Here is an 18,190-nt window from a genome sequence, read left to right on the forward strand (position 1 = left end):
AAACACAAACAAACATTCTCCCACCTTCATCAATTCCTCGCTTCTATCAGTTTGATTCTGTTCTGATCCTTGTCGCTTCCCACGTCCCATCCTGAATATGCCAGGAAAATCCTGCTCATCCATTCACTGGCCTTAGTGGTAACTTCCCTGGCTAATGTTTGGTCGAGTGAGCCTTTCCTAGAATATCTGTGTTGAATCGGGGCAGGAAGTGTGGATCGGAGAAGAGTCAGAACAGTGGCAGGGGAATGGTGGTCTCTTTTCTAACCCTTCTTGACTTTTCTTCAACTGCAAGTAAATAGCTATTTTAAAAAGCAATACAAGAATAATTGTCCTTTAGCAAGTAATCCTGTGTTTTACTAAATTTCAATATAAAATATGTACTCAGAGGGCTTCCAGACCCTCTCTGCAACATCTGTATCATGGAACGAATCAGTGTTTATAAGTGAAGTAGACCTTATCTTTCAAATGTGACCAAGTTTACAATTGTTCTTCTCACTTAGGCCCCTTTCACACGGGCGAGTATTCCGCGAGGATGCGATGCGTGAGTTGAACGCATTGCACCCGCACTGAATACCGACCCATTTATTTCTATGGGGCTGTTCACATGAGCGGTGATTTTCACGCACGGTTGCTAGGAGACGATCGGGATAGAGACCCGATCATTATTATTTTTCCTTATAACATGCACAGTTTTCCCGGTCTGTGCATGCGCAGACAGGAAGGACGAATCAGTCCTTCAGTTGTTTTGCAATGCCGGATCCGGCAGGCAGTTCAGTCGTCGGAACTGCTCGCCGGATCACTATGCTGCAAGTGTGAAAGTAGACTTAGTCCTGCGACCGGGAACGGAGCGGCAGTCCAGCGGCACGGCCAAATAGAGGCAGGGCGAATCCGACAGGGTGAACAGCCTGTCGGATACATCCTGCCGCTAGTGTGAAAGTACCATAAGCAGTATCTGTATCTAAGCAATATCTATATTATTCAAATATATATTCAATATGGATATTGCTTAGATAAATACATATATTGGTGGCAGATATGAATTATATATAACTGAATCAAATAAAATGGCCAATTATTTATTTATTTTTCCCAGGGGGTGTTCAATGTGTACTAGTGGGGGGGGGGACAGGGCTGGAAGAACGATCCCCAGATGCAGATGGGAACGGGTACAAACTGGCACCTCTAGCCCATGTGAGTGCAGGAGCTATAAACATATCCTGCTGCCGGAGAAGAGATCGCCTCGGCTCTGGTATGTATTGCGCATGAGCGATCGCATACCAGAGCCGAGGCAGTGTGAGAAGAGCTGGAGAGGGGCGGGCACCAGAGGCTCTGACGTTTCGTTTACAGAGCCGGGCCGCTCCCTCAAGCAGGGAGAAGCTTGTAAACGAGAAGTAATCACCAGAGCCGGCTTGCTGACGTCGGGGGTCACATGACCCAGAATTGAACTGGCCAAACGGGGAAAGATAGCTAATGGAAGTGATTAGAAGAAACTTTCACTGGACTACAATAAGAGTAATTAGAATAAATTTATTTAAGTTGGATAACCCCTTTAAGGTTTCAAGTAGAGCTTCAACATGCAACAAGAAGAAATGGGAGTGAGACAAAACATTTTTTGAGCATTCAATTTAATGAACAACAACAAATAAACTGAAACAGGCTGTTTAGGACCACACCTCCAAAAAAAAAAAAAAAAAAAAAAAAAACACTCACCCCCCCCCAAAAAACAGAAATCCAACTTCCAAACATGAACTCCATAATGAGTAGCTCCGCCCTTATTGTTTATTACTTCCAAAATTTGTTTCGGCATGCTTGATGCAAGCATTTCCATGAGGTAAGTGGGAACATTTCTCCAAGTGGTGAAGACGGCCGCACGAAGGCCATCTACTGTCTGGAACTGTTGTCCATTTTTGTAAACTTCCCTTGCCATTCATCCCCAAAGGTTCTTAATTGGATTTAGATCAGGGGAACACGCAGGAAGGGCCAAAAGAGTGATGTTATTCTCCTGGAAGAAGTCCCTTGTCCTGTGGGCATTGTGTACTGTAGCGTTGTCCTGTTGAAAAACCCAGTTGTTACCACACAGACGAGGGCCCTCAGTCATGAGGAATGCTCTCTGCAACATCTGGACATAGCCAGCGGCCGTTTGACGCCCCTGCACTTCCTGAAGCTCCATTGTTCCAATGAAGGAAAAAGCACCCCAGACCATTATGGCGCCCCCTTCCACTGCCCAAACCCCTGAAGATGCCTGTGCAAGTGATATTAGTGTTTTAGCCAGCTTTTGCCTGGCCTGTAATAAGGTCTGGGAGATATATTAACAAGAGGAGCAGTCCAGTAAGGCAGTTGCGGTAGCAGGCAGCACGCTGTGAAAAAAAGAGCGTGCACTATCTGAGCATAGACAATGCCCTAATAAAGAAAGCAAAGAGAAAAACAGCTACAAGTGTATAGTGCCCTCTAGTGGACATACCTAACAATCAGACCCTATGTTGCTATTATTAATACATGGCAGACAGGCATAGCTGAAAATTGTAATTGTAGAGTTCTAAATAATTTATTTTTAAGGACAATAAATGTTATATTTTATAATTAATAACACGTGTCAGCTCAGGGACACCGATGGTACTAGTGGCCAATTGTAAATAAAAGAATATAAAGTCCCAACACGTGTTAGGGAGATATATGTAATATATATCCCTTCCACTGTGGCACGTGGAAAACATCTCAGGTGGGATCTGCTTGTCATGCCAGTAATGTTGGAAACCATCAGGACCATCAAGGTTAAATTTTTTCTCAGAGAATAAAACTCTTCCACCTTTGAATGTCCCATGTTTGGTGCTCTCTTGCAAAGTCCAAACGAGCAGTTCTGTGGCGTTCAAGGAGATGGTCTTTGAAGACGTTTTTTGTTTTTGAAGCCCTTTAGTCTCAGATGCAGTCTGATGGTTATGGGGCTGCAGTCAGCCCCAGTAAGGGCCTTAATTTGGGTCGAGGATCGGCCAGCCAATTGGATCCTTCGACTCAGTGCTGATGAAATGTTTTTGGGTCTTCCAGTTGACTTTTTTGTTCCATAACCCTCAGGATCATTTAAGAAATTCCAAATGACTGTCTTACTGCGTCCCACCTCAGCAGCGATGGCACGCTGTGAGAGACCCTGCTTATGCAGTTCAACAACCCAACCACGTTCAAAAAGGGAGAGTTTTTTAGCCTTTGCCATCACAACGTGTGACTACCTGACAGAAAATGACAATGAATCCACATCTTTGCACAGATTTGGCCTTTTAAAAAGGCATGTGGTCCTAAAATTTGGATCAGCTGAAAAACAGCCTGTTTCAGTTCAATCGTTATTTTCATATAATTGAATGCTCAAAAAATGTTTGGTCTCACTCACATTTCTTTTTGTTGCATGTTGAAGCTCTACTTGGAACCTTGTTAAGATCCAACAATGTAAAATATAATCTTTTGCCATTTTTCAAGTGGTCTTAAACTTTTGATCAGGACTGTATATTCAAAGGGGAGAAAGCCACTGCCAGACACCTCTGGCAGCAGATTATCTCCAGGGAGAACAAAATGATAGGGCTAAAATGTTTGTTTTGCCTAAATCTTTTTCAGATGTTGGTAAAAATGCTGAAGCTCTCCATAAACAAATTGTTGGATAAAACAGACAAACTTCTCTCACCTGGCCAATCACATTTTCAGCAGACAAGGTCTGGAATCAACTATCATGAACAATGTCACTTATGAAATAATGATTGACCAAAATAACCAAATCTGGTAGTTCCAGCCTGCTGTAATCTCAGCCAACCTAACAATGTAATTATTTAACAGAAAAGACTTTGAATCACAGAATGTAAATGCAGACCTTTCAGCAAAATCAACCTTATAGGGATGGTGCATCGATTTATATTGATGACCTATCCTTAGGATAGATCATCAATATCAGATTGTCCGGGGTCCGAACCCCGTGCAGATCAGCAGTTTGAAGGGGAGGTAGGGCTCCATATGAGCACCGCTTTATTTTCATTACAGTGCACTTCATCTTGGAAGTGCTGTTTAATGACTAGTACCCACTCCATTTACTTCAAAGGATCGAGTACGTGTAAATACACTAAGTCACGGCTCCACCTCCAGCTGATTGGTATGGTTGATGGGTGTTGAACCCCTGCTGATCAGATATTGATGACATAGCCTGAGATTTGTCATCAATATAAATTTCTGCACAAACCTACTTCCTGGTATGATTAATTGTTAATCACAGGTATTTGGCCAATATGCCCGTGCAAACGGGCTCTTAATTCATAGCTTCTTCCATTCTTCTTGTCCCAGTATGTTAAGAAAAATTCCACTTTTTTCTTCTTTTTTTTAACCAACCCACATATAAACCTAGTATTGTATTTCATGGTAAAATCTAACACCATTTTTAAAGAGATTGTTCAGCCTTTCAGCCATGTTTAACTGTCCTCATACTTGTGTTATACCTGGTAATCAAATCATACTCACGTGCTGACTGCTGCCACACAACGGTCTCTGTCGTGACATATACTCATGCGGCATTAAAACCAGCAGTGGCATGCAACTTAAAGATATTACATTGAGGGAATCTTTCCAGAATTTTATAGACCAGGGACTAGAAGATTACAGAATGAAGCCACAGAGCCAGAATGGAATGACGGGGATGAGGAGAGTATAAATTTTTTTTCTGTAGGTATTAAAACACAACAGGACATGTCATAGTCGAGAGCTCTCTCCTGAAGTTTATAGACCATGGATTAGAATATTACATAATGGAGCCAGAGCGGAGTCTATTATTGGATCCAATAGTCTATGGGGATGTAATGAAAAGGATGGGTTATTATGCCACTAACTGATAACTGTCTATGGCTAAAATCTGCAGATGGAACTGTCCAAGTGCCATATACCTTATCTCCAAATTATGGTAAGTTGCAGCATTTCATACATCAATATAGACATTATATTGATGTATTAGCGAGGTGTGTTTAGGACCGCAATGCAAGAATTTGAAGCCTTGACCTATGTGCACTTGGTAAACAGGACAGCTGAAGTAAATTATCTGAACATTTCCTCATCTGATGGGTAAGTCTTCAGGTTCACCTAGATGGGGAGGAGAGCTCACTCATCCAGTAAATTCTGTGCAGAATCTACGTACATAATTTTGGGCTTAAAGAGTTTGTTCAGCCATGGACACCTTTTCCGTAGACCTTCCAATGTAGCTGGACCTGTGGCCGGAATTCTACTTACCTTGCCTATCAAGGCACTGGAGGTTACAGGTCTTCTCACTTAAATATGTGCTTTGACACGGGTCACATGGCAGCTACAGGAACCAACCTATTTTTTTAAATCTATATAACGCCAACACACTGGTCCAACCATCTTATAAATTCCCCCTAGTGTGGCTATAAGATAGTCCATGACTAGGATTTATAGGTTACTCAAATGACCTGACTTTCAAAGCACCACATTTTTTTACGTTATCAAAAAGCTATTTTATATTCTACTTCAATGGTTAGGCTGTATTCAAATTTCTGTTCCTAGAGCATGTGTACTAGTGGATTACCCTCTCATTTCTCTTTGAATCTAAGTGTGCTTTGGTTCTTAGGATGTCTTTTTGTTCCAAAACTCAAATACCTAGGCTAAGCCCAGCCCAGGTAAAAACCCCACAATAAGGTGGTGATATTCTCCCTATCCCTCCTCTATACACATGAACCCCATTGTACAATATTGAAATCCAACTTACTAGTCCTTCTTTCCTGATATCAGCCATCAAGGGAGGATTGGACATTTAATGGCCAGCTGGTTCTGCTAAAAAAGGTTGTCCCTAAATCTCATTTTAATAATCTGCAACACCAGACACAGCTCATAGTCTAAAGAGGTATAGCGTCTAATTCCTGTTAACCCTACTGATAAATCAGGATCATAGGAGACCAATAACCTGAGGCAGGCTGGTTGTCATGGACCTTTTCCTTTGTAATACCATTCAAGTGTTTCTTCCTGTTCTTTCAGGAGTTTATCCTATTCTGGGCGAACTGGAGAAGCTCAACCTGTATTTATTAGCCTCTAATTGCATGCAAAGAGGAATCATACAACATCAGTTAAGTCAGGCTTTGGGGTTTCTACATGAAAAAAGCCGTCTGATAGGTGTGAGCGTGATGCTTCTGGTAAAGTACACTAATGACACCTATACAATCTCACATTATGTAGCAATTCAACATAGAAGTTAATAGCAACAATACAAAAGTACTTTTTAGGTAAATTTAAGTATTCTTTGAATTGCGATGTAACAATGATTGGGAATTTGGCCATTTTAATTTATTTTTATTTTTTTTAAAGTTATAACTTTATTGGAGGCTAAAAAAGGTTTTTCTTTCTTCATAAAACTTAGATCAGATCATTAAAACCACTGCCTGATCAAAGTGATTTTTGAAATTCTTGACATGCTAAGCTCAGGTCAAGATTTAAAAACTGGCCTTTCCTTCTCTTCCCTGAACCTTCCACGAGAGAGCACAGGTCAACCCGGATACACAGATGAGCAGCTAAGGCCTCATGCACACGACCGTTGTGTGTTTTTCGGTCCGCAAAACACAGATTGCATCCCTGTGCGTTCCGCAATTTGCGTTACTGCACGGACAGCCATTAAAATAACTGCCTATTCTTGTCCGCAAAATGTGGACAAGAATAGGACAGGTTATATTTTTTTTGCGTACCACAGAACGGAGCAACGGATGCTGACAGCACACGGAGTGCTGTCTGCATCTTTTGCGGCGACATTAAAGTGAATGGGTTCGCATCTGAGCCACCAAAACTGCGGCTCAGATGCAGACCAAAACAACGGCCGTGTGTATTAGGCCTAATCCTGCCAAAAATCAGTGTATAACTGGCATAAGGTTCCCATACACCTTCTCTAGTGGTCAGCCAAATGCCATATACAGTCAGCTGTGTTTAACTGGTAGAGAGGAGAAAGCCATGTGCCGACATATCTGGCAGGAGCTTATTCCCCCAAAAGAAAGGATGGGGGGGATTACATTTAAAAAGGAGCCTGTTTTTTTTCTCCCTGACATGATCTGTCAAAAGTTTATTTTTATTTTATTCAAACACTATACAAATTTGTTAATCTATTAATTGCCATAATCATATTGAACCGCAGAATAAGGAGGTCATGTTATTTTTTTGAATATAGTGTATATTACATATTAAAACGTGAAAAATCTGACAGAATAGGTTTTCTATTTTTTATTTCACCCTACAAACATTTTTTTCCCATATTTCAATATAAGCCATGGCCAATGAAATGGTGTCATTAAAAATGCAACTTTCCCTGCAAAATAAAGCCCTTATATGGCTATTTGTACAAAAAACAAAAGCTTGTATGGCTTTTGAGAGGAAAAAAGAAATATGCCAACACAAATATTAGTCCAGTTCTTAAGGTGTAAAGAAATGTTTGATTTACGGCCATCTGAACCCGGCTTTACAATACATGCACCAACAAATTATCTAAAAATTAACTATTTTATTCTCAGTAACATTTTGGCAAAGTTTCTCAACATCCCTAAGCTAGAAACTCCTTACCCAACGTCAGAATACCCCTTTGAAGATGTGTTAGGGGTGTTCCTGATTCAAGACCTTCACCTTTCATCCAAAATGAAAAATGGTTTAATTAAGTCCATGTTATGAACCACCACCTTCCTGATATTGTCCATAATGCCAAATAATCAATAATCACCAATTTGGTCAATATTGTAACAATTACTGTCACTGGAATACTCAGAATATAGATATGAACCACACTGAATAAGTACTACACGTCCCATAAATTTAAAAATTTATAATCTTTATTAAAAAAAAAATAAAAAAATAAAAAAATCACAATATAAACATAATTCCACACATATTACACATTACATACATTTCAAATGATGAGGCATTTAGTAGTTGTATCCAATGAATTACAGCACCTGTACTTAATGCCAAATATGCAGGAGGTTCAGTGCAGTAAATGGTATAATGTAAGACGACCTGATGAGCCATGCTACTGCTTTGAGTCAACATCACTCCTGCTTTGAGTGGGATAAGCACAACTCAAACAATATGTCTGGACTGCAAGCATGGTAAACTACCCTCTAGAGACATGGGATGTACTCCAGGGGATTTACATATAAAAGATCTAACAATATTTTCCCTCTAGGTTTGCATTCAGTATTGATCCACAGCTACCCACCATCACACCCATTCCTGATCCAAGTGTACCTAATAGACAAAGATGGCTGCAGTGTCCTGGTCTCGGCACAAAAACCCAACCAATGCAGCGAGTATATTTCACAAGTATAACCAACGATGAAACCGAGCCACATTGTATATGTCCTACATTGCCTTTATATGGTTGAAGTATTGGAATAGGAATTTGGAGGTCAGTGCGTAAAAGAGATGGTTGCTTTAAAAAGGAACCCTCAAAAATTGCTAATGGCACTGTTTGTACCCCTGGCAGTAATAAAAGGGGGTAACATGGCAGCTGCTGGTTTATTATTAAGCACCCCCACCATTGAGAAAATGAAAGATAACATGGCGCCTATTAAACTAGTAGGCCATCTGTGAAATTATCTTTTGGGTCTTCAAGAGTTAGATATGCTCTTTGTGGCCATTATGCCTAATCTGCTACGGATGAGGAAAGGTCAGCAAAGTAAGCGGTCACTTTAGACTTTTAGGACAGGACTAAAATATTTATGAGAAAAGGAGACTCTAGCAAAGCAATGAATAGGGAGATCCATGTGAGGTACAGGTCTGGTTCTAGTTTTGTTAGAAAGGGATTGTCATAATATACTGCATGTTGTCTAATATTCAGTTTTTCCTTCAGTCATGGAATAACTGCTGTAATATCTTGTTTCAATGAAATATTCATACATGTAAAAAAATAAATACTGCAGATGTTCGACCCATTTCATTTTTTTTTCATTAGATGTCTCCAGCAAGCTCTTCAATACTCCAACTGGAAATTTCTCCTCCGCTAACTATCCATCTAATTATCCAGACAACACAAACTGCCTTTTTGATCAGAACTCCAGACGGACAAGAGGAGTATGATCACAAATTTACAAATAAAGGCGATATTGGAATGTATATTTCCATAGAGGTGGCATTTGAAGCTTCTGGAACTCCATGCTAAATCTGTAACGGAGCCTCATGGGTAATACTGTTCCCTTCATAAATGGTAGGACACTTGGGCCCTCTTACAAACCAAGGCCCTAGTGTAACCAGTACCTCTGATCCCCCTTATAGCTTACTGCTGTCACAGAAGTGAATAATAGGGAGCCTATAGGTGACTCAGGTGTGCAAAGGCCCAACAGCAGTACAAATGGCACCTGGTAGGTTGATGGTCCACATATTTTGCATTGGGGCCAGAAACTTGCCACTTTATAGATAGTTGTTAATGGACAGAGTGTTAGTGATTTTTTGTCATACAAGTTGGATGGTGATAGAGAGACAGAGATCAAAACCAGTAAACTTTTACAATGAGCAAAGGCAATGATATATTATTGTAGCTATTGAAATTCTAAGAAAATAAAAGGTTTTACCAAATAGACCATCCATTCAAAGTCCACTGTCTACCAGATCTTTGAAAGAGAGGAAAACCTCTAACCATGGAGTAGAAAACAGCACACTCAATTTTCTGTGGTGATGCAATGAAAATTATGGAATTATCCAACTGCCATATACCTCATCTCCAAATTATTGTAAGCATTTCATATATCTTTATTATATACATTAATAATTGAGGTGTCTTCCGAGATAATTCCACACTTGTATAAATGTCCTCTGTATTTGACTAGGTACTGAAAACCAGAACCTGGTTTATGGGGGAGGGGAGCTCACTCATCCAGTAAATTCAGTGCAGAATCTATGTACATAATTTTGGGCTTAAACAGATTGTTCACCCATGGAGACCTTTTCTGTAGACCCTCCAATGTGGCTGAACCTGTGGCAGGAATTATACTTACCTTGCCTATCAGGCACTGGAGGTTTTGGGTCTCACTTAAAAATGACATGGTTCATGTTGTTGCCACGTGACGTGTTTAATCTACTTAATGGCAACACACTGGTCTCCCCGTCTTATAAATTCCCCCCTATTGTCACTGTGAGAAAGTCCATGACTAGGATTTATAAGTTACTCTAATGACCTGGCTTTCAAAGCATCACAAATATATAAATTTTTTGATGTTGTCAAAAACCTCTTATAGGTTCTACTTCAATGGTCAGGGTGTATTCAAATTTCTGTTAATAGGTTATATGTACTAGGGGATTAGCCTTTTTCCTTTCTCTTTGTATCAAAAGGTTCTTTGGTATTTCTTGGAGTAGGATGTCTTTCGGTTCACAAACTCAAATACCTAGGCTAAGCTTAGCCCAGGTAAAAACCACAAGATAAGGTGGCAATATTCTACAGATCCCTCCTTTATACACATGAATAGTGATGGACGAACAACAGCCGGGACGATACACGATCGCGCAAACGTGGTCAAATGCTCACTTACAGCAAGTTCGCGGCGAGCTCCATTCACTTTAATGTCAGGCGAACTTGAAAAACCTTCAGCTCATATTTGCAGCCAAATACTTAGAAGTGCACAAAATAGTCCCACAACAATGACAGTGACATACCAGAAGGGGATCAATGACAAAAATTTCCACAAAAAAAAAAAAATATAAATGTCTTTTAATCAAGTCACATTTTTATGAGTCTTAAAGGGAAACTGTCAAATGTGGCCTGCTGAAGCCTAGAGAAATTTTATTTTTGGCCACGGGAGTACAGGCCTCAAACATTAAGCATGGACAGAAAACTTCAAGTGATTATGTGGCTGGAAGTACATTAGACGGTCATTGGATATAAATTTTACTGCAGGCCAGTACAAATACATGTCAAATACCCATGTTTAAAAGAACTAAAAATATAAAATTGGATTAAAAACATGGCTAACAAAATCCCCCCCGCTTGAACCCCCCCCATGGTAATAGGTGAAATGCAATTAAATGTGGTCACAGGTGTTGAATTCCTTAGAGATACATGCCTCATTCATTTTTAGAAGGCTACATGCACACGACTGGGGTGTGTTTTGCGGTCAGCAAATCGCTGATCTGCAAAACACAGATGGCGTTCGTGCACGTTCTGCAATTTGCGGTACAGCATTTAATATAACTGCCCTTTTCTTGTCCACAAAGCTGCTTCAGTCAAGTGGTGTCACCATCATTGACAAACCATTGGAGACAGAAAGGTAAGGCCTTTTAATTGATTTTTCCCATTTTAAATAAACACTGTGAATCTTTGTAAAAACACATGCCTGTCTTTTTTGTTAAAGACTGTAAAGCAAATGCTTATACTCTTTTTGTTGCAGCTATCAAATGCAGGAGGAAGCTTCTGATGTGGACCCAGAAGTGGATTAAGGCGCAAGGTAAGTTAGTTTTAGCAAATTATCTATATATTGCAATGTTTATCACCTATTGTCTCCCTATATTGTAACTTTCCTTCCAAATAAGTGATGTCGAGATATGTTTATTTATGTATTTGTGTATATTTAACTGTTGGGGTCATTATGAGGATTTCATTAATAAACAGGATCTCTGTTTTCTCCTTAGGACTGTTTGCACCTTCAAGGACAACGAACTTTGAAAACATAGTGAATATTCAGTGCTACGGGTCGAATTCCGTAGATACCTGGAGCAGCATTACTCCTAAACTTCCAGAATACACGATGTAAGAATTTATACTCTCAAAACCTATACATTGATTTTGATATTCCTTTCTTTCCCCATTCCCTCAGCAAATTTCTAAACAGTCTTATTTTCAGCTTTACAATGTATCAAGATTCCTCCATTTCATGGATTCCTAACAAGTTTGTCTGTCTTCCATAAGCACAAAAAGATTGTGGAATTTGACAGAATTTCAAGATTTAGCTTCACAGTTCAGCGAAACTACTTCTAATGTCAAAAAGTTCATCACATACGTGGCAGCAGAGGAGAAATTGATTGCCGAGGACCCATCTCTTCGTGGATCTGTCGAACGCTGCCTTAAGTGTTTATCGAATATACAAAAGACCAGTGTCAAGACGGCTCCTGAAGAACAGAAACGGTGGGTGATTGATACCAATCTGTGAGACTGCATTAAACATATATCTCTATGAGCATTATACTGGTGTCATTCTGTATGAGATAATGTTTATTTATTAATCTTTCAGGTAAGCAGTGAACCCGGAAGATTGTGTTGAAGCCCTGAGAATTGCCCAGCCTTACTTTTTAGAAAATATTGTTACAGCGAACTCAGGACTCGAACCTGATGAGAGACAAAACAGTACTCTATTTCCTGGAATGCGTCCTGGTGGTGGGCCACCTGCACAAGCCATCTATAATCCAGGATATGACCGCAAGTATCCACATATCGGTCGCAGCTGAAATTACAGTGTCTGCCTATTAAAATGTTGTAGCAAAAGAGTAACATTTTTTTTTTCTGTTTTCTAAGGTTAGGCAGTGGCTTGAGAGAAAACATTGCACATGCAAGGAAGAGGGAGATTCTATCAGAGTTGCTGTCATCAAGGTAGATGCAGGTGACTCACAGAAAACGGACGATTTCAGCAACGGTAAGTAATTCTTTTTCATAATATCTGCCCAAATATGTATTCGCACATTTCTTTAACCCGCAACTTTAAAAATCTAAATAAAACTGTCACGAGGGTATCGAGAACCACGCCTGACTCAGTTATACCTGGGGTCAGGAAGTCGCAGCGGTTGGCTGCACGCTCTATTTAAGATAGGGCTGTTTTCCTTATGGTAGCTTTCTGAGTTTGCTTTGCAAACCCTTTTGGCTCACTCAGGGATCCATAGCTCCTTCCCCTCAGCTGTTCCTTATCCAGCACTCCCAAACCTCCTTATAATCCTCTCTCACACTTCTCTGGTTGCCAGAGATAGAACTTCCTGCCTGGACATCTATTCTGACCCTCTGGAGCTGTGTTGCTGCGTTCTCTGGTAGTTGGTCCAGTACGCTACCCTCCGGACCCCTGTTGGACCTTTGTGGTCTATTGTGATCGCCCACCTGGGTGTATGTGTTTGTCTGTCCTCTCCCTGGTGTTTCCCTCTTAGTGATAGTGGTGCGGACTAGCGATCCCACCGGCCCGTTCACCATCTAGGGCTCATTTTAGGGAAAGCCAGGGTTTAGGCACGTGATCGCCGCACGGGTGAGGAACCCGTCTAGGGATGTCAGGGCAGTCAGGTGCCAGCCGCTAGGCGAGTCAGGGGTCACCACCTTTCCCTCTCCCTTGGGCAGGGCTTTCCCTTTTTTCCTCCCTGTGCGTGACGCCGGTCATTACAAAAACAAGACATTCTGACATGATGTTTTACCTTGCAGGTTCAAGGCTTGCTCAGTGACCGGACAGGAAGCAAGAGCCATTTTCACTGAGGTTATCCTGACTAGTTGCCAAAAAGAAGAATATATTCTGCCTAATTACCTGCAATCAAATATGAAGCCAGCTGAGGGAAAACTGTTGGAATTTCTGCATGCTGATCTTGTCCCCAAGCTCCAATTACACCTTGACAAGCTCTTCAGCCTCACAGTAAGTCTTTGCTTTCAGAACCATGTATTACCACCATTATCACCAGTAGTAGATAATATCTGAATAATGTACTTAATTCTGTGCTGCTGCATTAGGTGTTTATTACGAGAATATTGACCCCAACGTGTTCACATTTACTGTAACTATTGTGGTGGTGGTAGTAATTTAAGCTGTAGACCTAGTAGTTTCCATTTTTGTTAAAAATCTCTCATGACATTATTTTATTTTTGCAGAGATACACAATCGGATTTGTTCGATTACGATGACATAGAACCCAAATGTGCCCCTACTAATGAGAGAGATGGCCTACAAGACCTTATTAGAAAAGTTTCCCATTGGACTTGACCACCGTGGCCCAACACTAAAAGACACACAGAAAATATCAGATATGCATGGCAAGTACTGCTATGACAGGTGGAGGAGGCAGCAGTACAAACACCGTGATGTTGTAAATCGGTAAGTCTTTTTATATGCCAATTAAAATATGTTGACCCTTTTCCCAATCAAACATGTTTCTATAGATTTACCATTGTTTCAATTTTCTTTTACGCAATTCAAGACAAACAGACAGTGGTTGCACCAGGTGACAAATTGCATACAGAGACAAGGTTGGCGAAGGAATTTCCCCTCAGGCTATGAGACATTTTTCAATACTGGGAGCCAAAGCATCAGAGGCAAAGTTGACATCAATGCTCAATGGATGGAACTTCTAAAATCTCAGATGTGACCAGGACTTTCTATAGTCAGCGACTGGGTAAAGGGAGAAAAACTGGTAACACAGACTCCGATCAAGAAAGGAGATTTTGACAGGTCTTCTCTGATTTCCTTCTGGATAAAGCGCAACAGAGGTTATTCTTTAGAGGACAAAAATATATTTCTGGGCCAGGACGTCCTGGGAAGATGCTGGCCAGGGTAATAGCTAGCCAGGATCCAAAAAAAGATTTGCAGCATCTGTGCCCCGGATGGGAAAATTATTGAAGATCAGGAGGGAATAATAGAAATATTTATAAATCACTTCTGTGAATTATATAAATCAGAGTTCTCTCAGGTGAAATGTTGGAATCATATTTGGATTCTATTTCCCTTCCAGCGCTTACAGATGATCAAAAAGAATGCTTGGAGATGGATTGGTCTCTTCAGGAGATAGAGGAAGCTATGGACTCCTGTTCAGGTAACTCCTCCCCTGGACTGGATGGACTCCCGTATGAGTTTTATCGTAAATATAGGGAGGTTATTCTTCCCCATCTGTGGAGAACACTCTGATTGAATAAAGGAGGGAGCTCTTCCAGAAATAATGACAGAGGCGGTGATTACAGTGATATTAAAGAAAGGTAAAGACCCCAAAGATTTGGGGTCATATAGACCTCTCTCTCTTCTTAAAGGGGTTCTGCACTTTCATTTAACTGATGATCTATCTCCTCTGGATAGATCATCAGCTTCTGATCGGTGGGGGTCCGACACCCAGGACCCCCGCCGATCAGCTGTTTGAGAAGGCCGCGGCGCTCCAGCAGCGCCGCGGCCTTCTCGCTGTTTACCGAACTAGCGTGGGCGGGGCTAAGCTCTGTTCACTTGAATGGAGATTAGCTTCGCTAGTTGATACTAGTCGTGACGTCAGTGGGCCGGCGGTAAACAGTGAGAAGGCCGCGGCGCTGCTGGAGCACCGCTGCCTTCTCAAACAGCTGATCAGCGGGGTTCCTGGGTGTCGGACCCCGGCCGATCAGAAGCTGATGATCTATCCAGAGGATAGATCAGTTAAATGAAAGTGCAGAACCCCTTTAAAACAGATGTTAAACTCCTGGCTAAAATTTTGGCGCAGAGGCTATCCAGTTTTATGACATCAATTATACATTCAGATCAAAATGGTTTTATGCCTAAGGGACCCATTACAATCTTCACCGTCTTTTTGCAAATTTGCAGACTTCTGGGGGGTCTTCTCATTCCATATTGTCTATTGATGCTTCCAGGGCCTTCGATAGGGTTGAGTGGGGGTTCCTTTGGAGAGCGCTTCTTAAGATGGGCTTTGGCCCCAGATTTAGTAATATGATTAAACTTCTGTATAAATATCCCACTGCAAGATTGAATATAAATGGCAATCTTACAAGAAGTTTTTGTATGACTAGAGGCACTCGCCAGGGATGTCCACTCTCTCCTCTTTTATTTGATATCTATATTGAGCCCCTTGCTGCTAGGGTTAGACAAGAGCCCAGGACTTTAGGGTTTGGGGTATTAGGAACGGAAGATCGCATTTCACTATATGCAGATGACATTTTATTTTATATTCAACAGACTCAAGTTAACTTGTTATATATCATTCAAACGATCAGTTTGGAGAAGTTTCAGGCCTGGAGGTAAAGTGGGAAAAAACTACTTATGCCAATGGATAATATGTCCTTAGACAGATCAGCACTCCAAGTTAAAAATCTTTCAGCACTTGGGTATTACAATCTCTCCAAGGGTGGAAGATTTTATCCCGTTGTATCTAATGACATTGATAAATAACTTGAGGTCTAAAATAACATGGCTTCGCTTATCGTTATCGAAATTAGAGCATTGGTATAAACCCTTGGAGAGGGGGAAGACTTAATCTCCCCTGCTTCAAGGGATACTTTTTAGCTATTCAGCTTTGCTTTTTTCGGTAATGGAATGATAGCCTGCTATGTAGGTATTTATTGAATAAATCCCCATATGATCATTTTTTTCGTTGTTGGAGTCAGATCAATTGACCTACTCCAATAAGGAATTTAAATCCACCAGATATCTTTTTATGAATTCATTGTATTGTATTAGATTTTGGTTTGTATTGAAGGGTTCAATAGGATGTACTCCTTTGTGGTACAATAGGCACTTTCAAACTTTAGTTGAACTAGGCAGAGATTTATATTGGCAAAAAAGTAATATATTATACATTACACAGGTAGTGGGTAATGGCGATCTAGTTTCATTTACGGTATTATCACAAAAAGAAAAAAAACACAGAAATTAACATGGTTTTGTTACCTACAGTTAAGATCGGCACTTTTAATTATAAAAAAAAAAAAGATAGGTTTGAAATACACCCTTCTACACAGTTTAATGATTTGATAAAGGAATTTGGAGCATAGGATGAAGATTTCCCAACTTTACAGAAAAATAATTAGAGCACGATTTGTAGGTACCTTTTCTCCAGGACAGAGGGCTTGGCAAAATGAATGTGCAATGACTTGGTTAAATTTGATAAACACTAATAAGAGATATGAATATATTTTATATAAGCAAAGAAATAGTGTCAAAATGGCTTAGAATTTTGGGGAGATTGGAGCCCCTAGAGCTTCCTCTGTACTCTCCAGCTCTCTAGTCCTCTTCATCTCTCCCCCGTCTTGTTACAGGGTGGAGGCGGTGAGTGAGGACGCACCATGGTAGGGGATTGGGAGTTTACTTTGTTTGGGGAAAAAAAATAAATAAATAAATAAATAAAAAAATAATAGATTTAAGATTTATATGTTTTTATAATATTGGTTAAGATTAAAAAAAAAATAAAAAAAATATATGCATTTTGTGTGTTACCTGCACCACAAAAAACAAAAAATGATGCTGAAGGTGAAAGGCCACCATGGCATGATCGACCTCCTGGATTGGTTTGAGACCTCCGACAGCTACCTGCTGGTGCTGGAGATGCCGGAGAACTGCCAGGACCTGTTTGAGTTAATCTCCGTGCAAGGTCCCCTGAAAGAAGACTGGGCACGCATACTCTTCCGCCAGGTGGTGGATGCCATGGTGCACTGTCACGCCCAAGGGGTCACCCACAGAGACCTCAAAGATGAAAACATCCTGCTCGACACCCAGACGGGAAGAATCTGATTGACTTCAGCTCGGGGGCTTTGCTCCATGATTCCACCTACAGTAGTCTTGACGGCACTAGGAGTATACAGCCACCCAGAATGGGTTGCATTTCGTAGGTACAAGGCGGTGCTGGCCGCGGTGTGGTCTCTGGGCATCCTCCTGTATAACATGGTTTGCTGGGACATCCCATTCGAGCGAAACCAAGACATCGTCCAGGCTCAAGTCGTCTTCAGAACCAAAGTTTCTCCAGAATGTGAAAATTTAATACACTGGTGCTAATCCATTTGCCCCTTGAAGCATCCCTCTCTGGAGCAGATCCTTCAGCATCCCTGGATGAAAAGTGCGTACGTAATGCCGCAAACGTAATCTGAGACTCAATAGGCGACCTGCTATACATGAGTCTGGTCACTAGAGGGCTCTGTATACCAGCCAATTGCTAAATGGCCACCGCCAGGCTTCTGGATGGCAGGTGCTGGGTTTCTGAGTGCCATCTGTGGGTCTGGGGAGAGGAACGTCAGCTCCGAAGGACAAATTTAATTTGAGAAATTGTTGACACTGACAGGATGTCCTGTAATGGCCGCCCGTTGGACAGTGCCAGGTACACCCTGCCGTGACTCAGGTTGTGCAAACAGGGAAAACCATGTTTATTGAAGCTCCTGGGTTTTACAGGACAGTTCTCCTGGGAGTCAGTAACAGGATATTTTGTAAAAGCAGAGCTCATTATTACCTAGTCGCTTACATTGCGCCATTTTTATGAAGAAAAGACGCCTTTTTTTATTAGG

General features: G+C 41.0%; 1 protein-coding gene across 1 annotated transcript; it reads left to right on the forward strand.

Moving 5' to 3' along the window:
* Positions 1 to 17,153: 17,153 nt before the first annotated feature.
* On the forward strand, positions 17,154 to 17,872 carry LOC120981479 (serine/threonine-protein kinase pim-1-like). Its single transcript, XM_040411019.1, is given in 3 exon segments — positions 17,154 to 17,415; positions 17,418 to 17,488; positions 17,490 to 17,872. Coding segments are annotated over 3 exon segments (618 nt in total). The 3' UTR covers positions 17,775 to 17,872.
* The last annotated feature ends 318 nt before the right edge of the window (positions 17,873 to 18,190 follow it).

Source organism: Bufo bufo, chromosome 11, assembly GCF_905171765.1.
Source record: "Bufo bufo chromosome 11, aBufBuf1.1, whole genome shotgun sequence".
Lineage (NCBI taxonomy): Eukaryota > Metazoa > Chordata > Amphibia > Anura > Bufonidae > Bufo > Bufo bufo.